The 24,808-nt window shown below is 44.5% G+C and overlaps 1 protein-coding gene across 1 annotated transcript; it reads left to right on the top strand.

The window, feature by feature from the left end:
- Nucleotides 1-1,777: 1,777 nt before the first annotated feature.
- Nucleotides 1,778-2,748, top strand: LOC147978609 (uncharacterized). The gene is made up of 2 exons (XM_087516639.1): nucleotides 1,778-2,603; nucleotides 2,714-2,748. The coding sequence occupies exons 1-2, from the start codon at nucleotides 1,778-1,780 to the stop codon at nucleotides 2,746-2,748; spliced, it is 861 nt and encodes a 286-aa protein (XP_087372765.1).
- The last annotated feature ends 22,060 nt before the right edge of the window (nucleotides 2,749-24,808 follow it).

Raw genomic sequence — 24,808 nt, forward strand, 5'->3', positions numbered from 1 at the left:
ACGGCGAAGCCCTGCCGGATAGCTAGCACCGTATGTGTGCAACCCCGTAGAGAGGTCGTAGTTTCGGTCTTTTGCCCGAGGGGCTGTTCGAGTGTCCTCCCGAAGGGCTGTCCGAGTCTCCGTTCGAGTTTCGAGGGTCCTCCCGAAGGGCTGTCCGCGACATCGTCCGGGGGACTGTCCGACCGCCTCCCGAAGGGCTGTCCGGCGAGGGAGTACATCCTTGCGGTTGGGAGGATGTAAATCCTAGCTGCGGGGATCTGCACCAACGATCTCCACCGACTCTTCTTCCGCTGCGCTTCGAGTCGGTACGGAACAGATCAAACCTTGTATGCAGTCTCCATAGTGGTCCTGGGCGTGCTCGCTATACCGAAAATTTTCATTTTCTGTCGCGTTCCCCTACAGTGGCATCAAGAGCCGTGCTATGCGTAGATGCAGGTTACGATCTAGAATACATGGAGATGTATGGGTATTGCATAATATAATTTTGGAATAGATGAGATCTATTGCCGAAAATTATTTATGCGGGTGACAGATGAAATCAGTTACCCGACGTTCTTGTTGCTTCCCTAGAATTTGCGTTTGCTCAATCTCGAGACAGCATGGTAGAATTTGACAAAGTTCTGGCAATCCGTGATCCTGATTGATCATGGAAGTGCGATCAGTTCTTTGGGTTCTGCCATAGTCAAAAGAAAGATGAAATTCGCAGATCAAAGGGCATTACAGATATGATCTGCACGGCGGTCATGCGTATGACGAAGTTTAGTATGGGGCTCGAGATTTAATTATCTCGTGTTTCATACACCCCGAGATGTTAATATAGCAACTTGAATAATCATACTTGATGATAAAACGTTGGTAGCTGCGGTTTAAGTCAAAACCTTAGAAGCCACGTAAAATAAAATTTTGCATAAACCGATTAGAGGCGTCTAACTTGGTTTTGCAGGATGTGCATATGATGTGGTATAGCAATGCTCATATTCAATTTGATTATGTATGAGATGACTATATGATGTAATTAACATGACCTGCATGTCATGATTCGGCATGATGGCTGGAGCCATATGATTGCACTTTAATGACATGCGTGTCAACCTTAAGTAATGCACTTATTTTATTAGCTATAGAGATAGAAATATTATCTGGTGCATCGACAAGGTGGTGGCAATCTTCGCGAAGGTGAACACCGACGCAAATGTCGAAGACGAAGAATTGAAAGACTTCTCCGATAGAAAGGGCTATACCATATCATGCTAATTATGAATTGCCTGAGATGTTTATCCCCTATGATGCACCCTTCTTGATTGCACGGTAGTCGCTTTTATTAGGGTGATCTCTCACTTAAAGATATCAAGTAGATAGTGTTCTCCCAAGTGTAGCACCGTCACGGCACCTATCTTTTCGGGGTGCGCCGTGTCACACGGGTACGAACGATTAGAGAAGTGTGAGGCGGGTGAGTTGAGACCTCACAGTGAGATCACTTGGTTGTCTTGACATTCAGGCATGACCGTCATGAGTTCGGAACACACGCATCGAAAGATGAACAAGAGTCATATAGTGATGTGATTGGCAAGTTGTCCTACCGGTTAAGATTTTTGTCATCAGTGGTGTTACACCAATGGCAAACAATCAAGACATGGATCTTGAATCACTCATAATCAATTTTGAGAGATATTGATTTGAGTGGGAGTGCATTTTAGAATAAAAATGTTTATTCACTAGTGCAAATTTCATTATAAACAAAGTCTAAGTGAAACTTGTGTTTTCCGTTGTAGATCAAATGGCTCGCAACACCGCGTTCAACTTAGGCTCGATGTTAGAGAAAGAGAAGTTAGCTACGACTGGAAACAACTATGCGGAGTGGGTCCGTAACCTGAGGATTGTTCTCAGGAGCGCTAAGAAATTGTACGTGCTTGAAACTGCTCTTCTAGCTAAACCGGCGGCAGAGGCCCCAGAAGATGAACAAAATGTCTGGGCCACTAAGGATGATGATCACAACTTAGTGCAGTGCCTCATGCTAGCTTGCATGAGTCCAGGGCTTCAAAAACGTTTTGAATTCCATAAACCCCATGATATGATCCGGGAATTGGATGCTCTGTACAAGGAAACCGCAAAGTCTGAACGATTTGATATCATGAAGGCTTTGATGGAAGGCAAGATGGCTAAGGGTAGTTCAGTTGGCGAACACGTGGTCAAAATGATTGGCTATTCTGAAAGGCTTAAAGCCCTGGAATTTCCACTTCCACCTAGCCATATGATGGACATGTTGCTTTCTTCACTCCCCCCGTCTTACGACGGTTTTGTCATGAACTACAACATGACAGGGATGGAGAAGACACCGGAAGAGGTGCTCGCCATGCTGAAAACTACAGAAGGAGGACTGCGGAAAAATCGCAAGCAAGTGTTGCTTGCGAATAAAACCGCCAGTTTCAAAAAGAAAGGCAAGCCAAAGAAGGGCAAGGGCGCCGGTAAGACCGGCTCCCAAAGCAACTCTAAGGGCGGAGCCAAGAATGAAACTGAGTGCTTCTACTGCAAGGGCACAGGACACTGGAAGAGAAACTGCAAGAAGTATCTAGAAGATAAGAAGACCGGGAAAACCGGAAAAGGTATAATTGTTATACAAGTTAATGTCATTGACGTTTTGCTTGCTAGCGAAAATTCTAAGTCTTGGGTATTTGATACCGGATCGGTTGCTCACATTTGCAACTCGATACAGGGGCTTCAGAAGGTGCGCAAGCTGGCAAAGAATGAAGTCGTGATGCGCGTTGGGAACGGCGCTGGGATCGCCGCTCAAGCCGTCGGCACTATGCCTCTACGTCTCCCTTCAGGATTTATCTTAGAACTAAGTAACTGTTATTTTGTTCCACTATTGTGTAGAAACATTATCTCCGGATCATGTTTAGTACACGATGGGTATTCGTACAAGTCTGAGAACAATGGTTGTTCACTTTATTGTAAGGATATGTTTTATGGATTTGCACCCATTGTTGGGGGCCTTTTCATACTAAATCTTGAATGTGGAAATGATGTCTTTAACGTGAATGCTAAACGCCTTAAGAAGGCTGATACCACCACCACTTTCTTGTGGCACTGTCGGCTTGGCCACATCGGAAAGAAACGCATGCAAAGACTCCATAAAAATGGAGTTTTACCGTCCTTTTATTTTGAATCATTTGACACATGTAAAGCTTGCTTGATGGGGAAAATGACCAAGACGCCGTTCACGGGTCATCCTGAACAGGCGGATGAATTATTGGGAATAATACATAGTGATGTATGTGGTCCAATGAACACAGCCGCACGGGGTGGGTATTTCTACTTCGTGACTTTTACTGATGATTTAAGTCGGTATGGATATATCTACTTAATGAAGCATAAGTCAGAAACCTTTGAAAAGTTTAAAGAATTTCAGAATGAGGTAGAAAATCATCATGACAAAAAGATTAAGTTTCTGCAGTCTGATCGCGGAGGCGAGTATCTTAGTCATGAGTTTGGCCAACATCTGAGTAACCGTGGAATCGTTTCACAACTTACGCCTCCCGGAACTCCACAGAGAAATGGAGTATCGGAACGACGTAACCGAACCTTGTTGGACATGGTAAGGTCGATGATGTCTCTTACAAATCTTTCGATATCTTTTTGGGGTCACGCACTACTTACTGCTGCTCACACACTAAACAAAGCACCGTCTAAATCTGTTGAGATGACACCACATGAGATGTGGCACGAGAAGAAACCCAACCTGTCGTTTTTCAAAATTTGGGGTTGTGAAGCTTATGTAAAGCGTTTACAGCCAAGCAAACTTGATCCCAGATCAGACAAATGTTACTTCGTAGGTTATCCCAAGGAGACAGTTGGGTATTCTTTTTACCACGCCTTCGAGAACAAAGTGTTTGTTGCAAAACATGGAGTCTTTCTTAAGAAAGAGTTTCTCACTAAAGAAGTGAGTGGGAGGATAGTACAACTTAATGAGATTAGTGAATCTTCGGCAACCGTTGACATGGCTAAGGAACCGGAAGAAATTCCGCTAATTATCCCTACAACCGATCCGGAAGTTGTCGCATGTGATGCGGAGACTTCAGACAATGTTGTAACTGAACCGCGCAGATCAGGTAGGGCTATCCAGCCACCTGAGTGGTTTCATAACGAAATCTTCATTCTTGAAGACGATGAACCTGCGCACTACAAGGAAGCGATGGCGGGGCCCAGCTCAAAAGAATGGCACAAAGCCATGAGATCTGAAATGGAATCCATGTACGAAAACCAAGTTTGGAACTTGGAGGAACTTCCAGAAGGCGTAAAGCCGATTGGTTGTAAATGGATTTTCAAAAGAAAGACGGACGCGGATGGTAACATTACTATCCACAAAGCTAGACTTGTCGCGAAAGGGTTCACGCAAGTTCCAGGAGTGGACTACGACGAGACTTTCTCGCCCGTAGCTATGCTTAGGTCTGTTCGGATATTGCTAGCAATTGCTGCTTATTTCGACTATGAAATATGGCAGATGGATGTCAAAACGGCTTTCCTAAATGGAAACCTCAAAGAGGATGTATGCATGATACAGCCAGAAGGTTTTGTCATTCATGAGGATGCTTGAAAGGTATGCAAACTTCAGAAAGCCATTTATGGTCTGAAGCAAGCATCAAGGAGCTGGAACATTCATTTTGATGAAGTGGTCAAAGAGTTTGGCTTCATCAGGAATGACGAAGAATCTTGTGTTTACAAGAAGTTTAGTGGGAGCGAAAAAACATTTCTAATCTTGTATGTGGATGACATATTGTTGATTGGAAATGACGTGAATTTTCTTAGCGAAATAAAAGGCTCATTGAAAAAGAGGTTTTCAATGAAAGACTTAGGCGAAGCGGCATATGTATTGGGCATCAGAATCTATAGAGATAGATCAAAACGCCTGATAGCGCTTAGCCAAAGCACGTACATTGACAAGGTGTTGAAAAGGTTCAACATGGAGAACTCCAAGAAGGGCCTTCTCCCCATGTCACCTGGCACAATGCTTTGCAAGAATCAGTGTCCTCGGACTCTCGATGAGCGAGTGCAAATGAATGATGTTCCATATGCCTCGGCAGTTGGTTCTATTATGTATGCCATGCTATGTACAAGACCGGATGTTTCCTATGCGCTAAGTGTTAGCAGTCGGTACCAAAGTGATCCAGGATTGGAACACTGGGCCGCAGTCAAGGGTATTCTTAAGTACCTCAGAAGGACCAAGGATTTACTCCTTGTCTACGGAGGTGATGAAGAGCTCATTGTAAGTGGTTACACTGATGCAGGCTTCATGACTGACCCAGATGACTTCAAATCTCAATCTGGCTATGTTTTCATACTGAACGGTGGCGCAGTAGATTGGAAAAGTTCCAAACAAAAGACTGTGGCGGATTCTACGACGGAGGCAGAATATGTTGCTGCTTCAGAAGCCTCCAAGGAGGCGGTATGGATCAAGCAATTTCTTGAAGACCTTGGTGTGGTTCCTAGTGCCCAGGACCCGGTGGAGATCTATTGTGATAATAGTGGCGCCGTGGCTCAGGCAAGGGAGCCAAGTTCGCACCATAAGACAAGACATATTCAACGCAAATATAAACTCATTCGACATCATGTCGAAAAGGGTTTAGTGAAAGTACGCAAGGTTCACACGGATCTGAATGTGTCAGACCCGATGACAAAGCCTCTACCACGAGCAAAGCATGAGCAACACCGGATAGCCATTGGTGTTAGGCAAGCCATGTAACTGGATTATGACTCTAGTGCAAGTGGGAGTCTGTAGGAGATATGCCCTAGAGGCAGTAATATCAGTTATTTTGTATCTCCTGGTTTGTAATGAAGGTTTATGTTCCATGCTATAACTGCAATGATTCTCGAGTCTGCAAATAAAACGAGGCTTGGAGGGAAACTCATGTGCACGTGTGGGATAATAAACGGTAAAATGTATTCCTAGTCAAGCCTCTATGACTGACTCAAGTATTGCATGATGATCCTATTTTCCTGATCATGGGCATGACTATGCCGGCAATTTTGAGGGCACAATTATTAGTAGAACACTTGTGTTGTATCGACCCAATTTGATGTTATGCTATGAGATACATTCGTCACAAGTTAATGGTTAATAACACAGAGAAGTCAATGTTTCAATAATTCCTTAGACCATGAGAGTATCGAGTTCCTTCATACTTGCTTCGTGAACTTTGGGGTATGTTAAATGTCATCCGTAACTGGGTGGCTATTACGGCGGCTTACGGGTTCACGAAAAAGTATGGCAAGTAACGAGATAGCTCAAGATTGGGATTTGCTCCTCCGACGATGGAGAGATATACTCGGGCCCTCTCGGTGTAACGGTATCCATCATCGTCTGGCCAGACACATTGTGATTTGATCACTGGGATGCCGGAACACGGAAACGAGAAAAGAGAACAAAACCGGTAACGAGGTAACTTGCATGGTGGACAAATTGTTGATCCACAGGAATGCAATAAATCTCACCTCGGGTGTTTGTGACATATCGCGAAGCAACAGGAATAGCTCAAGGCAACTGGAGGTTCACTCGAATATTCATTCGTGTGGGTATAGGGGTCAATACGGGTGTCCACGGCTCCGATGTTGATCATTGATCGGAAGAGGTTCCAGGTCATGTCTATACTTCACCGAACCTATAGGGTCACACGCTTAAGGGTCATCTATCTGCTGAATACTAGACAGGGAGTCTGAGAGAAAATCACCAAAAAAGTTTCGGACACCGGAAAAGTTTCGGATAGCGGAATCGTACCGCAGAGAGAGGTCATCGGATGAGTTTCAATGATACCGAAAAGTTGTTTCGGGATATACCATTAAGTCAAATTGGTTTCGGCAAATGCCTGATAATTCTTGGAGGGTGCCAGAATCATTCTGGAAGCTTTTTGGAATTTTCTGAGATAAAAACCGGAAATGTTCCGGAGCTGCCGGAGCCACTTCAGATGCGTTTCGCAGATGAAAATCACTAAAACCGGAATTGTTTCGGAACGCGTTGAAAATTATTATGGTGGGTACTGGAAATGTTCTAAGCCCACATAAATATTTTCAGTTCGAACGGACGCTGAAAAATGTCGTCGTGAATAGTGAAAGTGCTTTTTGGGATATTTTATGGTGAGTCACCTTTGGGATATTTCCAAAAAGGCTTCTAGAAGGGATTGGGGGCCAAGCATGCTCCTCATGGGGGCCCCCAAGGGGGTTGGCCGGCCACATGTGTGGGGCTCCATGGAGCTCCACTTCCCTCCCCATTATGCCCTTCATGTGTGACATTTGCATGGGCATTTTGGGTTTTTTGTGAGCCATCCCTACCCCTTGGCTTTCCTATAAATAGAGGAGGAGTGGGCAGCCCAAAGCTCATCCCCTTGCTCTCATACACATGCCATGCATTATCTGGCTTCTTCTCTCCCTCCCACGAAAAGAGTTTCGTAGAGCCATAAGGCTGTCTGGGTTCCGGCAGGAACTAGTTCTGGACGGCGAAGCCCTGCCGGATAGCTGGCATCGTATGTGTGCAACCCCGTAGAGAGGTCGTAGTTTCGGTCTTTTGCCCGAGGGGCTGTTCAAGTGTCCTCCCGAAGGGCTGTCCGAGCCTCCGTTCGAGTTTCGAGGGTCCTCCCGAAGGGCTGTCCGCGACATCGTCCGGGGGACTATCCGACCGCCTCCCGAAGGGCTGTCCGGCGAGGGAGTACATCCTTGCGGTTGGGAGGTTGTAAATCCTAGCTACGGGGATCTGCACCAACGATCTCCACCGACTCTTCTTCCGCTGCGCTTCGAGTCGGTACGGAACAGATCAAACCTTGTATGCAGTCTCCATAGTGGTCCTGGGCGTGCTCGCTATACCGAAAATTTTCGTTTTCTGTCGCGTTCCCCTACACATGAGAGATCAATAGTTTCTATAAAACAAATCCATCACCGTGCTCTAAAAGATATAAGTGAAGCACTAGAGCAAAATTATATAGCTCAAAAGATATAAGCGACGCATATAGAGTATTCTAACAAATTCCAAATCATGTATGGCTCTATCAAAAGGTGTGTACAGCAAGGATGATTGTGGTAAACTAACAAGCAAAGACTCAAATAATACAAGACGCTCCAAGCAAAACACATATCATGTGGCGAATAAAAATATAGCTCCAAGTAAAGTTACCGATAGAAGTAGACGAAAGAGGGGATGCCTTCCGGGGCATCCCCAAGCTTTGGCTTTTAGGTGTCCTTAGATTATCTTGGGGGTGCCATGGGCATCCCCAAGCTTAGGCTCTTGCCACTCCTTGTTCCATGATCCATCAAATCTTTACCCAAAACTTGAAAACTTCACAACACAAAACTTACAGTAGAAAATCTCGTGAGCTCCGTTAGCGAAAGAAAACAAAAGACCACTTCAAGATACTGTAATGAACTCATTCTTTATTTATATGGGTGTTATACCTACTGTATTCCAACTTCTCTATGGTTTATAAACTATTTTACTAGCCATAGATTCATCAAAATAAGCAAACAACACACGAAAAACAGAATCTGTCAAAAACAGAACAGTCTGTAGTAATCTGTAGGTAGCAGAAGATATGGAACTCCAAAAATTATAAAATAAATTTATGGACGTGAGGAATTTATCTATTAATCATATGCAAAAAGAATTAATTAAATATCACTTTCCAAATAAAAATTAAAGCAGTTCTCGTGAGCGCTAAAGTTTCTGTTTTTTACAGCAAGTTCAACAAGACTTTCCCCAAGTCTTCCCAACGGTTCTACTTGGCACAAATACTAATTAAACACAAAAAACACAACCAAAACAGAGGCTAGATAATTTATTTGTTACTAAGCAGGAGCAAAAAGTAAGGAATAAAAATAACATTGGGTTGCCTCCCATCAAGCGCTATCGTTTAACGCCCCTAGCTAGGCATAACAAGCAAGAATAGATCTAGGTATTGCCATAATAGTAAGAAAGATTATTAAAACTCATTTCATATTCTCTACATTCAGCAGCAAGTTTTCTTTGAGGCAAGAAAAATTAATCAAAAGGGCTAAATTTATTGGGACAAAAGTCTCCAAGATCAACCTTGGGAGGTATAGGTTCCTCCTTCGGTCCTTCATATTGCACAACCAATTCATCATTATAAGCATTCTTTTGACAGAACTTTGTGAGCCTATATTCAAGAGAATATCCCAATTCATTATTTCGAATAGCCAAATCATCATTAAGTTCAGAAATTCTATCAACTAAAACATTGGTAGGCACCCTTTTTCTAAGATTTTCATTGAAAGCAACATAGTCTAGAGATTGAAAATGCATTATTTCTTCTTGATCAAAAAGGATGGCCTCTATGGGAGGACGGCAAGCATCCACCCTATAATGTGCAAAGATTTCTTTGGCCTCTTTTATTATGAATCAAAAATCATGAGCCAAAAAGATAGTAATGGCACGCTTAACAGAAGAATGCTCAATATTAGAAAATTCTAGGAAAATCCTTTGTATGGAAGGATGCATGTGCATGAATTGCCTTTCAAGTTCAACTATAAGCATGGCAATAGCGTCCGCAAGACTACTAGTTCTATGAAGGATAGAACTACCCATAGAGGGTAAAGCACCGGCACAAGTAAAGAAATCTTGAATAACTCCTTTTCCAACAATATTACCACTACCAACACAAAATCTTTTTATATGTGAGATAGTGGGTTCTTTAGTAGGAGCATCAAAATTATTATCGACAATAGTATCCCCAATTTCATACATAGAGGCATAAGGTAAAGAACTAGCCATACCGATAAGCAAGCAAACTAACACACAAGCAAACAAAAAGCAAGCGGGCAAAAGGAGGCAAATAGAGGGAGGATAGAGAGAGAGGGCAAATAAAACAGCAAGGGTGAAGTGGGGGAGAGGAAAACGAGAGGCAAATGGCAAATAATGTAATGCGGGAGAAAAGGGTATGTGATGGGTACTTGGTATGTTGACTTTTGCGTAGACCTCCCCGGCAACGGCGCCAGAAATCCTTCTTGCTACCTCTTTTAGCATTGCGTTGGTTTTCCCCGAAGAGGAAGGGATGATGCAGCAAAGTAGCGTAAGTATTTCCCTCAGTTTTTGAGAACCAAGGTATCAATCCAGTAGGAGGCTATGCGCGAGTCCCTCGCACCTGTACAAAACAAATAAATCCTCGCAACCAACGCAAATAGGGGTTGTCAATCCCTATAGGGCCACTTACGAGAGTGAGATCTGATAGATATGATAAAATAATATTTTTGGTATTTTTTATGATAAATATGCAAAGTAAAATAAAGGCAAAGTAAATGGCAAAGTAAATAACTAAGTAGTAGGAGATTGATATGATAAAGATAGACCCGGGGGCCATAGGTTTCACTAGTGGATTCTCTCGAGAGCATAAGTATTCTACGGTGGGTGAACAAATTACTGTCGAACAATTGACACAATTGAGCATAGTTATGAGAATATCTAGGTATGATCATGTATATAGGCATCACGTCCAAGACAAGTAGATCAATTCCTGCCTGCATCTACTACTATTACTCCACTCATCGACCGCTATCCAGCATGCATCTAGAGTATTAAGTAAAAATAGAGTAACGCTTTAAGCAAGATGACATGACAATAATCATCATAGATAGCAACTTTGTTCTCATAATCAATTGGAACCTCTTCCGGAATAGTGCATTCATCACAAAATAAAGTCATGACCTCTCCAAATCCACTTTCATCAATATAATCATCATAAATAGGAGGCATGCTTTCATCATAATAAATTTGCTCATCAAAACTTGGGGGACAAAAAATATCATATTCATCAAACATAGCTTCCCCAAGCTTGTGGCTTTGCATATCATTAGCATCATGGATGTTCAAGGAATTCATACTAACAACATTGCAATCATGCTCATCATTCAAATATTTCGTGCCAAACATTCTAATGCATTCTTCTTCTAGCACTTGAGCACAATTATCGGAATCCTTATTTTCACGAAAGATATTAAAAAGATGAAGCATATGAGGTACCCTCAATTCCATTTTTTTGTAATTTTCTTTTATAAACTAAACTAGTGCTAAAACAAGAAACAAAAAGATACGATTGCAAGATCTAAAGATATACCTTCAAGCGCTAACCTCCCCGGCAACGGTGCCAGAAAAGAGCTTGATGTCTACTACACAACCTTCTTCTTGTAGACGTTGTTGGGCCTCCAAGTGCAGAGGTTTATGCTACCTCTTTTAGCACTGCGTTGGTTTTCCCCGAAGAGGAAGGGATGATGCAGCAAAGTAGCGTAAGTATTTCCCTCAATTTTTGAGAACCAAGGTATCAATCCAGTAGGAGGCTACGCGCGAGTCCCTCGCACCTGCACAAAACAAATAAATCCTCGCAACCAACGCAAATAGGGGTTGTCAATCCCTATAGGGCCACTTACGAGAGTGAGATCTGATAGATATGATAAAATAATATTTTTGGTATTTTTTATGATAAAGATGCAAAGTAAAATAAAGGCAAAGTAAATAACTAAGTAGTAGGAGATTGATATGATAAACATAGACCCGGGGGCCATAGGTTTCACTAGTGGCTTCTCTCGAGAGCATAAGTATTCTACGGTGGGTGAACAAATTACTGTTGAGCAATTGACAGAATTGAGCATAGTTATGAGAATATCTAGGTATGATCATGTATATAGGCATCACGTCCGAGACAAGTAGACCAACTCCTGCCTGCATCTACTACTATTACTCCACTCATCGACCGCTATCCAGCATGCATCTAGAGTATTAAGTAAAAATAGAGTAACGCTTTAAGCAAGATGACATGATGTAGAGGGATAGACTCATGCAATGAACAAAACCCCATCTTGTTATCCTCGATGGCAACAATACAATATGTGCCTTGCTGCCCTTACTGTCACTGGGAAAGGACACCGCAAGATTGAACCCAAAGCTAAGCACTTCTCCCATTGCAAGAAAGATCAATCTAGTAGGCCAAACCAAACTGATAATTCGAAGAGACTTGCAAAGATAACCAATCATACATAAAAGAATTCAGAGAAGATTCAAATATTATTCATAGATAGACTTGATCATAAACCCACAATTCATCGGTCTCAACAAACACACCGCAAAAAGAAGATTACATCAAATAGATCTCCACAAGAGAGGGGGAGAACATTGTATTGAGATCCAAAAAGAGAGAAGAAGCCATCTAGCTACTAACTATGGACCCGTAGGTCTGAGGTAAACTACTCACACTTCATCGGAAGGGCTATGGTGTTGATGAAGAAGCCCTCCGTGATCGATGCCCCCTCCGACGGAGCTCCGGAACAGGCCCCAAGATGGGATCTCGTGGATACAGAAAGTTACGGTGGTGGAATTAGGGCTTTGGCTCCGTATCTGATCGTTTGGGGGTACGTGGGTATATATAGGAGGAAGAAGTACGTCGGTGGAGCAACAGGGGGCCCACAAGGGTGAAGGGCGCGCCTGGGGGGGTAGGCGCGCCCCCTACCTCGTGGCCTCCTGTTACGTGTCTTGACGTAGGGTCCAAGTCTCCTGAGTTGTATTCGATGAGAAAATCACGTTCCCGAAGGTTTCATTCCGTTTGGACTCCGTTTGATATTCCTTTTCTTCGAAACCCTAAAACAGGCAAAAAACAGTAATTCTGGGCTGGGCCTCCGGTTAATAGGTTAGTCCCAAAAATAATATAAAAGTGGATAATAAAGCCCAATAATGTCCAAAACAGTAGATAATATAGCATGGAGCAATCAAAAAATATAGATACGTTGGAGATGTATCAGTTTGTAGGATAGTAGCAAATTTCCCTCAAGTGGATGACCTAAGGTTTATCAATCCGTAGGAGGCATAGGATGAAGATGGTCTCTCTCAAACAACCCTGCAACCAAATAACAAAGAGTCTCTTGTGTCCCCAACACACCCAATACAATGGTAAATTGTATAGGTGCACTAGTTCGGCGAAGAGATGGTGATACAAGTGGTATATGGATGGTAGATAAAGGTTTTTGTAATCTGAAAATATAAAAACAGCAAGGTAACTAATGATAAAAGTGAGCACAAACGGTATTGCAATGCTAGGAAACAAGGCCTAGGGTTCATACTTTCACTAGTGCAAGTTCTCTCAACAATAATAACATAATTGGATCACATAACTATCCCTCAACATGCAACAAAGAGTCACTCCAAAGTCACTAATAGCGGAGAACAAACAAAGAGATTATGGTAGGGTACGAAACCACCTCAAAGTTATTCTTTCCAATCAATTCGTTGGGCTATTCCTATAAGTGTCACAAACAACCCTAGAGTTCGTACTAGAATAACACCTTAAGACACAAATCAACCAAAACCCTAATGTCACCTAGATACTCCAATGTCACCTCAAGTATCCGTGGGTATGATTATACGATATGCATCACACAATCTCAGATTCATCTATTCAACCAACACATAGACCTCAAATAGTGCCCCAAAGTTTCTACCGGAGAGTCAAGACGAAAACACATGCCAACCCCTATGCATAGGTTCATGGGCGGAACCCGCAAGTTGATCACCAAAACATACATCAAGTGGATCAATAGAATACCCCATTGTCACCACAGGTATCCCGCGCAAGACATACATCAAGTGTTCTCAAATCCTTAAAGACTCAATCTGATAAGATAACTTCAAAGGGAAAACTCAATCCATTAGAAGAGAGTAGAGGGGGAGAAACATCATAAGATCCAACTATAATAGCAAAGCTCGCGATACATCAAGATCGTACCACCTCAAGAACACGAGAGAGAGAGAGAGAGAGATCAAACACATAGCTACTAGTACATACCCTCAGCCCCGAGGGAGAACTACTCCCTCCTCGTCATGGAGAGCACCGGGATGATGAAGATGACCATCGGAGAGGGATTCCCGTTCCGGCACCCTGCCGGAGGGGTCTAGATTGGTTTTCGGTGGGTACGGAGGCTTCTGGCGGCGGAACTCCCGATCTATTGTCGTCCTTGAAGTTTTTAGGATATATGGGTATATGGGTATATATAGTTGAGGTGACATTGGAGTATCTAGGTGACATTAAGGTTTTGGTTGGTTTGTGTCTTAAGGTGTTATTCTAGTACGAACTCTAGGGCTGTTTGTGACACTTATAGGAATAGCCCAACGGATTGATTGGAAAGAATAACTTTGAGGTGGTTTCGTACCCTACCATAATCTCTTCGTTTGTTCTCCGCTATTAGTGACTTTGGAGTGACTCTTTGTTGCATGTTGAGGGATAGTTATATGATCGTATTATGTTATTATTGTTGGGAGAACTTGCACTAGTGAAAGTATGAACCCTAGGCCTTGTTTCCTAGCATTGCAATACCGTTTGTGCTCACTTTTATCATTAGTTACCTTGCTGTTTTTATATTTTCAGATTACAAAAACCTTTATCTACCATCCATATACCACTTGTATCACCATCTCTTTGCCGAACTAGTGCACCTATACAATTTACCATTATATTGGGTGTGTTGGGGACACAAGAGACTCTTTGTTATTTGGTTGCAGGGTTGCTTGAGAGAGACCATCTTCATCCTACGCCTCCTACGGATTGATAAACCTTAGGTCATCCACTTGAGGGAAATTTGCTACTGTCCTACAAACCTCTACACTTGGAAGCCCAACAACGTCTACAAGAAGAAGGTTGTGTAGTAGACATCAAGTATTAGCATCTTTTATGTCAAGGATGTCGTGAGGATTTCACCACCTATTAAGAATTCTTGGTATAGTGATACTTCTCACCATCACCATTCTTTCTTGGTCCCCGTGTTGATTCCAACAATTGAACTGTGTCGTTTGGATTCCTTCCTTCTAGCGACCCTATTGCTTTGAAGTTAATGCTTGACATTTCATTCTTAGACCATTGGTGATCGAATCACCATTATAAAATCAGTCATGCTACCTATGCCCATATTTCAGGTGCACCTTTCAACCAATGTTTAACTATGAATGTTTTCCTCGAGCATAACTCATTATATCATTTGATCTGACAAATGTTATCTCCTTGTTCACATAATTGTGGAAATCCATCTTTTTGGAAATCTTGAGGATTGTCGCTGATACCATCAGCCACCCCTCATTCTCTCCTTGGTTTAATGATGAACTCTTGTTTCGGAACTTTCTTCCATAGTTCGTTCCCCGAGAGTCTTACGATGTCACCACGTTAACTTGTGCCGCGCCTTTTCTTCTTAGGCATCCTGAGCCTGAGGTATCCCAACACCAATCAGATATGAGTCTCGGTCAGATATGATGGTTGGAACATATTCCCAAGAATTATAACACCGGTCTTTTATATGACCCGGTAAGATGATGTATTGCCTAGCACACCTGGTCGTAGGACCTATTGATATAGTTCCCTTCTTAGCAAGGTTAGCGATTCTTCCATGAGGAAATCGTGAGACTTATTCTATAAGTTGTTCCTGATGGATCCTTTGTGCGTCCAAATTCTAACCCTTACTTGATGGCCATGTCAATGCTATCTCGAAGCATGTCTGTGGTACTCCGATTTTCAACAAAATCATTTGAAGCCCAATGCTAAATGTTTCTTGCTCAATTACCCCAAACACCGTTGTATGGGTAATGTCATGATATTTCTCTCCCCTTTCCTAAAGGGTTTTATACGTTATATCCTATCATGGATATCATGCTCTGCTTGTCCTTGGGAAGGATATACCCCTGAAATATGTGTTTAAACACATTTTTCCTTTCCATTGTTCTGTTTAACCTGATGATCACATTTTCCTTTCCATTGGTTTGTTTGACCTTTCTGGTGTTCTATATGATCTAAGCAGTAATATTCTCCTACTTATGTAAACTTCTCGGTGTACAATTCTGTCAGAAAGACCCTGTTACTTTTGTTGATGACATCCCGGTAACCACCGATGGACGAGAACTTTGCCTACTGGTCTGTCTCATTCAACAAGCAGGAAAATGGTTCTCTTCGTCCCTCGCCCTTGGTACCGATGTTGTTGCCGACATGACCGACAGACTATCCTATGACATGCCTTGCTTACATGATCATGCAAGATGTCACCAACCTTCCTACTTTTAACCACATGGTGGGCCCATAACCCACAGTTCCTCAGGATCAAAACCTGACTCTCCTGTACACCCTAGCTCCTAAAGGTTATTCCTCATGCTTGGCTTCTTATGTAATTCACGAGCCACCTTCCTAGTGATTAAACCTAGTATCGGACACAATACTTATTCTAGTTGCTCTGAACCCCTTTTCACACTCTGTTTTAGGCAACGAACTGTTGAGTAGCCACTTGAAACTTCTTGCCGTACCTTCTTACTTTACTCTCGATATTTTCTTAAGTATCTATTCGAGAGTTACTTTCTACCACACATCCCCGATGTTATCAACCAGATAGTCGACCTTTCAAAGGTCCGTTTTTTCGAAGTTACCCCTTGTCCTTCATACGTACAATGAAGACTCCGAAGAAAGGATGACGACTTCATCGTGTTGACATGATGCCGAGGTATGAAGACATCAACGTTATGGATCGACCACTTAGAGAAGAGCAGCCAAGACCGAGAAGATCCGTTAGAATTTCGTAACCAAACTTTTCCTCCTTACTCTACCTCTTCAATCTCGGGACGAGATTTCCTATAGTGGAGAATTGTGACCCCCGGATAATTAAGCTACACTGAACCTCCGCTAATGATGCCACGTCACCTCGATTACTGTTGATAAACTCGCGTCAGTTCGAAACCCAATTCAAATTTCAAATTTAAAATATAGGCAAAAAATAAAAGTTTTGAAATATTAAAACTAAATGTTCGGGTAGAGCCAAATAATGCATAGATAATTATGGTGAAGAATTCACACTTTTATAAAGTAGTTAAATGCACTAAAATAAATAAAGTAGTGATAAAACTATTATTTAAATGCTCTTAAATTAATAAACAAATACAAACTACTTTAATTAATGTGCCAAGTTATTTGTGATAGTGAAATATTTAGTAACACTAATTTAGAGACTCTTATTGTGTTTTATTTAAACTAAAGCAATTAAGGTTAAAAAACAGAAAAAGAAAACAAAACAACAAAAATAAAAAGCAGGCAACCCCCACCCCCCACTAGGCCGTGGCCCAACTTGGCCGAACGGCCTCGGCCCACCAGGCCAGCACCCAGGCCGGCCCACCCCGTCCCCTGTATGGCCTCCCCTGCCAAACCCTAACCCCCGAGTCAACCCACTCCCCCGCACATGATCCTCACTCTCTCTCTCTCTCTCTCGTTTCCCTTCCCCTCTCTCGCTGGATTTGGATCGGGGAGGAGCCTGATCTCGCGCCCGACGCCACGCCCCACCACCTAGCACCATTGCTGGATCACTGCCTCGCCGCTCGACGCCGTATCCACTCCGCCGGACTGCCTCCCCGTCTTCGCCATCATCAACGTCGACCCCGACCTCCTCCCCGCGCCCCACTGCCACTCCCGACCGTCCCCTGTGAGCACGCCTCCCCCTCTCTGTCCCCGTGCTCACCGCGCCCCACACGCGCTCACTCCACCGCTCGCCCCAAGCCGCGCATGCTACTGTTGCTGCTACTTCCTCCTGCTGCCGCTACTTAGCTGTTGCTCCTTGCGCTACGCTGCTGTTGCCGCACACCTCCGGTGGCCGCCCTCGCATCGCCACGGCCGCACCTTGCCCCGCCTCTGCCAGCGCCACAGCCGTCCCGCACCGCGACGCTCCTCCCGCAACGCCGCAGCTCTCGTCTCCGCCCCCACTGCGCCCTTGGCGCGCGCTGACCGCACCACCCGCTGTCGTTGCTACCCTCTCTCTCCGCTCGTCATCGCCTATCCGCACACGCAGCAGCTCGCCGCGCCCACGCTCCCCGCTGCTGCCTTGCTCGCCGCGTGCCGCACCCAGCCGTGCGTGCCTCACTCCGCGAGCCCCGCTCGCCAGCGCAGCCCCCTGCGCTCCCCTGCTTCGCCGCTCCGAAGCCGCCCTGCTCCCTCTGCGCCCCGAGTGGCCGCCGCCGCAGTGCCCCGCCCGCTCCCCGCACCCACCTCGCCTTCACCCGGCCACCCTAGCGCACGCGCGTTGCCGCCCCTGCGTCGCCTCCACCTGCCGTGGCCGGCCGACAAGCCGCGCCGCCGACCACGCGCTCAGCGTCGGCGCTCCGGCGCACACACGCGCCCGTCCCGTCGCCTCGGGTCCATCTCGACGGGCGGTGCGCCCGCAAGCCCCCTGCCTATGACACAGGGGGGCCCACCCGCAGAACGTATTTAAAAAAAGAATTAAAAAGATAATAATAATAATTAAATTAATTAATCTTGATTAGTTAAACTAATTAAACTTGATTAACCTAAATATCTAATTAAACTAACTAATCTGTTAGTTAGGGCGATGTGTCAATGACAGATGGGACCCACACGTCAGCTTGACCCAGTCAACACCTATGTTGACTGCAGACGTCATGATGACATCAGCAATCACTATTCTGGAGAATGTTGATTTAAAATAATTAAATAAATCCTAAAAATGATTTTAATCTTTTAAAAATTAATATAAAATAAACCGTAGCTCGGATGGAAAAACTTTGTACATGAAAGTTGCTCAGAACGATGAGACAAATCCGGATACGCAACCCGTTCGTCCACCACGCATCCCTAGCATAGCGAACATGCAAATTTCCCCCTCCGTTTCATCTGTCCGAAAACGCGAAACACCGGGGATATTTTCCCGGATGTTTCCCCCCTTCACCGGTATCACCTCATACTGCGTTAGGTCACCCCTAGCACTGGGGATTGCCATGTTATGCTTTGTGTTGCTTTGTTTGCTCTGTTATTTATTGTGTTCCCCCTCCGTTACTTCTTTCCGGTAGACCCCGAGACCGCTGCCGGTACCCCCGATCGACTACGGTGTTGACGACCCCTCCTTGCCAGAGCAACCAGGCAAGCCCCCCCCCTTAATCACCAGATATCGCCTACTCTTCTCTCTACTGCTTGCATTAGAGTAGTGTAGCATGTTACTGCTTTCCGTTAATCCTATCCTGATGCATAGCCTGTCATTGTTGCTACAGTTATTGATACCTTACCTGCAATCCTAAATGCTTAGTATAGGATGCTAGTTTATCATGAGTGGCCCTGCATTCTTGTCCGTCTGCCATGCCATACTATCGGGCCATGATCACTCGGAGGTGATCACGAGTGTACACTTATATACATATTATATGATACCTGTGATGACTAAAGTCGGGTCGGCTCGTAGAGTACCGGCGAGTGATTCACGGATTGGGTCCGAAAGGACGTTTGTCCGGACGGCCCTCTGAGTGAACCTTTGTGGCGGAGCGACAGGGCAGGTTGAGGCCGCCTAGGAGAGAGGTGGGCCTGGCCCTGGTCGGCGACCGCAGTTATTTCAAATAACATGCTTAACGAGATCTGGGTATTTGATCTGAGTCTGGCCACTGGCCTATACGCACTAACCAACTACGCGGGAACAATTATGGGCACTCGACGTCGTGGTATCAGCCGAAGCCTTCGTGACATCAGCGACTGAGCGGCGCGCGCCGGGTTGGACTGGAACGCCTGCTCTTGTATAAGGGAGGCTAGGTCTGCTCGCCGGTCGCGTACGCAACATGCAGGTGTGCAGTGGGCGATGGGTCCAGACCCCTGCGCCATAGGATTTAGACCGGCGTGCTGACCTCTCTGTTGTGTCTAGGTAGGGCTGCGATGTGTTGATCTTCCGAGGCCGGGCATGGCCTAGGAAAGTGTGTCTGGACAAAGGGGATCGAGCGTGTTGGGAAATGTGGTGCACCCCTGCAGGGAAGTTTATCTATTCGAATAGCTGTGTCCCTCGGTAAAAGGACGACCCGGAGTTGTACCTTGACCTTATGACAACTAGAACCGGATACTTAATAAAACACACCCTTCCAAGCGCCAGATACAACCGGCGATCGCTCTCTCACAGGGCGACGATGGGAAGATCACCGGGTAGGATTATGCTATGCGATGATACTTGGTGAACTTACCATCTACTCTCTTCTTCTACTGCAAGATGGAGGTTACCAGAAGCGTAGTCTTCGATAGGACTAGCTATCCCCCTCTTATTCCGGCATTCTGCAGTTCAGTCCACATATGCTACCCCCTTTTCCATTTGATACCAATGCATGCATATGTAGTGTAGCTCCTTGCTTGCGAGTACTTTGGATGAGTACTCACGGTTGCTTTGCTCCTCTTTTTCCCCCTTTCTATATCCGATTGCTGCGACCAGATGTTGGAGTCCAGGAGCAAGACGCCACCGTTGACGACGACTCCTACTACACTGGAGGTGCCTACTACTACGTGCAGACCGCTGACGACGACCAGGAGTAGTTTAGGAGGATCCCGGGTAGGAGGCCTGCGCCTCTTTCGATCTGTATCCCAATTTGTGCTAGCCATCGTATGGCAACTTGTTTACTTATGTATGTACTCAGATATTGTTGCTTCCGCTGACTCGTCTATGATCGAGCTCTTTGTATTCGAGCCCTCAAGGCCCCTGGCTTGTAATATGATGCTTGTACGACTTATTTTATTTGTAGAGTTGTGTTGTGATATCTCCCGTGAGTCCCTGATCTTGATCGTACACGTTTGCGTGTATGATTAGTGTATGGTCAAATTGGGGGCGTCACAATGGGCCGACCATTGCACGCACCTGCCATACACGCAAATGCTATGTCTCCCCTGTCGCGAGGCGATCATAGCGCCTGCCGTTGGGATGCGTGCAGGCCGTGGCCTAGTAGCGGACGTGGTGGAGGTAGGGCTAATTTGTTCGGTCAAGTCTGGAAACCTTCCCTCTGGTTTCGGGAGGTTCATCTTGTTTTATTTCCACATATTGAAACTAGTGTTATCAAATATCATTTCTGAGGAGCAGCCTGCTTTCATCCCAAGTAGACTGATCACTGATAACATAATTACATCTTATGAGTGCCTACATTTTATGAAAAGAAATTCTGCAAAGAAGAACAGAAGTTGTGCTCTAAAGTTAGACATGATGAGAGCATATGATAGGGTTGAGTGGGACTACTTGCAAGCAATAATGTTGAAGCTGGGTTTCATTGAGCATGGTGAGATCAGTAACTTTTTCTTTGTTATTCAATGGCTAGAGATTACAAGGGTTTAAACCGTCACGTGGAATTCGACAGGGTGATCCAAATATTTATTCCTAATAGTAGCAAAGGGCCTTTCGTGCCTCCTAAAATCAGTTGATGAATCATCCAACTTGAGTGGTATAAAGGTGGCACCTTGAGCGCCGCCGGTCAATCACTTGTTGTTTGTTGATGACAGCCTACTATTTTTTGGGCTAGTGCTGGTGGAGCTAATGAGATTAACCAGTTGCTGACCAATTATTGTAGAGCTTCGGAACAAAGAGTAAATCATGATAAATCCTCAATCTTCTTTAGCAAAGGCTGCCATGAGAATATAAGATAAGAAGTCAAGGAGTTGATAATTGTTCTTACTGAAACATTGAGTGCAAAATATCTTGGGATACCATCTAATGTGGGGTGCTAAAAAAGGGTGCTTTGAAATATTTGAAGGATTATTTATGGAGTAGAGTTCAAGGTTGGATTGAACAAACTATGTCAGGTGCAGGTAAAGAGGTACTGGTCAAGTTAGTTGCCTAGGCAGTGCCGGTTTTTTCTATGTCATGTTTTAAATTACCACATGGTTTGACAGAACACTTAAATATGTTGATATAGAAATTCTGGTGGAGTAGCAAGGATGGTAAATGAAAGTATAGTCGGGTATCGTGGGAAGCAATGACACAACCAAAGAGCATGGGTGGTCATGGTTTTAAAGACTTTGAGTTGTTCAACTTGGCCCTGTTAGCAAAACAGGATTGGCGCATTCTAGAAACACCTGAATCCTTGAGTACAAAAATGCTAAAGAGTGTGTATTTTCCGAATAGAAACATTTTGACCGCGGAACTAGGAAGCCATCCAAGCCAAATATGGCATTGGATCCTAGAGGGGAGGGACATTCTGGAGCAAAGTATGATCAAACAGATTGGCAATGGAAGACAACCAATTTTTGGAATGACAACTGGATCCCCAGGGATGTCATTATGCGACCATATGGGAGTCGGACCAACAACCCTCCAGAGTTAGTATCACACTTCATTGATCACACCACATGCTGCATGGGATATTACTAAGCCGAAGGAGTTTTTCCTGCCGATTGAAATTCCTTCTATCATACCGATACCTTTGTGCACATCTAACATTCCTGACTGTTAGGCATGGAACTTCAAGAAGAGTGGATTATTTACTGTAGGATCGAAAGTATGTCTAGAGGGGGGTGATTAGACTACTTGACCAAATAAAAACTTAACCTTTTCCCAATTTTAGTTCTTGGCAGATTTTAGCTATTTTAGGACAAGTCAAGCAATCATCACACAATTCAAGCAAGCATGCAAAGAGTTTATGGGCAGCGGAAAGTAAAGCATGCAACTTGCAAGAATATAAAGGGAAGGGTTTGGAGAATTCAAACGCTATTGGAGACACGGATGTTTTTCCCGTGGTTCCGATAGGTGGTGCTATCCTACATCCACGTTGATGGAGACTTCAACCCACGAAGGGTAACGGTTGCGCGAGTCCACACAGGGCTCCACCCAAGGGCAACGGTTGCGCGAGTCCACGAAGGGCTCCACCCACGAAGGGTCCACGAAGAAGCAACCACCCACAAAGGGTCCACGAAGAAGCAACCTTGTCTATCCCACCATGGCCATCGCCCACGAAGGACTTGCCTCACTAGTGGTAGATCTTCACTAAGTAGGCGATCTCCTTGCCCTTACAAACTCCTTGGTTCAACTCCACAATCTTGTCGGAGGCTCCCAAGTGACACCTAGCCAATCTAGGAGACACCACTCTCCAAGAAGTAACAAATGGTGTGTAGGTAATGAACTCCTTGCTCTTGTGCTTCAAATGATAGTCTCCCCAACACTCAACTCTCTCTCATAGGATTTGGATTTGGTGGAAAGAAGATTTTGAGTGGAAAGCAACTTGGGAAGGCTAGAGATCAAGATTCATATGGTAGGAATGGAATGTCTTGGTCTCAACACATGAGTAGGTGGTTCTCTCTCAGAACATATGAGTTGGACTGATGTGTGTGTTCTGATGGCTCTCTCACTGAATGAGAAAGAGGTGGAGGGGTATATATAGCCTCCACACAAAATCCAACCGTTACACACAATTTACCAATCTCGGTGGGACCGAATCAAAAAACTCGGTCTGACCGAAATAGTAAACCTAGTGACCGTTAGGAATTTCGGTGGGACTGACATGCAACTCGGTAGGACCGATTCGGTTAGGGTTTGGGCATAACGTAATCTCGGTGAGACCGATTACACAAACTCGGTGAGACCGAATTTGGTAATTAGCTAACCAGAGAGTTGGTCAGGCAAACTCGGTGGGACCGATTTGCTCTTTCGGTGAGACCGAGTGGAACTCGGTGAGACTGAAAAGTTACAAAGGGGAAACACTGAGTTTACATTGCAATCTCGGTGGGACCGATTCGCTCTTTCGGTGGGACCGAAAAGTTACGAAAGGGAAACAGAGAGTTTGCAACCCCATCTCGGTGGGACCGAGATCCTTATCGGTAGAACCGAATTGCTAGGGTTTGGCAGTGGCTAATGACAAGTGAAACTCGGTGGCGCCGGATAGGAAGAATCGGTAGGACCGAGTTTGGCTTAGAGTTTAGGTCATATGTGGATATGGGAAAGTAGTTGAGGGTTTTTGGAGCATATCACTAAGCACATGAAGCAAGAGGCTCATTAAGCAACACCTCATCCCTCCTTAATAGTATTGGCTTTTCCTATGGACTCAATGTGATCTTGGATCACTAAAATATAAAATGAAGAGTCTTGAGCTTTTGAGCTTGAGCCAATCCATTGTCCTTAGCATTTTGAGGGTTCCACTTTCACATCCATGCCATGCCAATCATTGAGCTTTCCTGAAATAATTATCTTGGAATAGTATTAGCTCAATGAGCTATATGTTGTTATGAATTACCAAAACCACCTAGGGATAGTTGCACTTTCAATCTCCCCATTTTTGGTAATTGATGACAACATATAGATCAAAGCTTCGACAAAAGATAATAAGCATGAAATATATCATCGCTTTGAGAAGTATGTGATAAGTAAGAGCTCCCCCTAAATTTGTGCATATTTAAAATTTGCTTTGGACTGCAAATGCACAAAGAGTTAGAGTCATGGATTACTCTTCCATGTCACATACATCTTGGTGGAGCGCTCAAAATGATAAGATTGAAATGCATGCACTCATCACCAAGAATAGTGAATGATCACAAACGATAGATAGAATGATAATATTTAAGCAAGCATTAAGCAAACATTAAGTGTAGCTTATGATCAAACACATGATCATCGATGTCTCACAAGCAAACAAGGTTCGAAAAACCACCAAATAAAGCAAGAGAGAAAAGCAACACTCTCTCTCTCGAAGCCTATGATCTATACATCTTCTCCCCCTTTGGCAACAAGTTACCAAAAAGTTCCTAGAAAATGCATAGCACTAGATCGACGCTCAGGCTTGATCTTCAGGTGGTGGTGGAGTCCGGAGCACTCCAAGGACAAAGCCTTCGGTAGATGTGGTCGGAGTCGAGGCTGAAGTGGATGCTGGAGCTGGTGGAACGGAGGCTGTGGCTGGTGCAGACGTTGTAGCTCTGGTGTCAGCAACTGGCAGTGCAGACGACCTCGGACCTCGTGGCACCCTCGCAAAAGCATGAGTCGTGGTCCTGCCTCTCCTCTCATTCATGTCGTCCTGGAGCTGCTCCAC

The sequence above is a fragment of the Triticum urartu genome, chromosome 3A (assembly GCF_056163025.1).
Source record: "Triticum urartu cultivar PI428250 chromosome 3A, HENAU_Tu73, whole genome shotgun sequence".
Taxonomy (NCBI): domain Eukaryota; kingdom Viridiplantae; phylum Streptophyta; class Magnoliopsida; order Poales; family Poaceae; genus Triticum; species Triticum urartu.

Coding starts and splice junctions, on each gene's coding strand:
- LOC147978609 (XM_087516639.1), top strand. CDS start 1,778: ATGGCTCGCAACACCGCGTTCAACTTAGGCTCGATGTTAGAGAAAGAG. Junction 2,604..2,713: donor GACCGGGAAAACCGGAAAAG/GTATAATTGTTA, acceptor AACTCGATACAG/GGGCTTCAGAAGGTGCGCAA.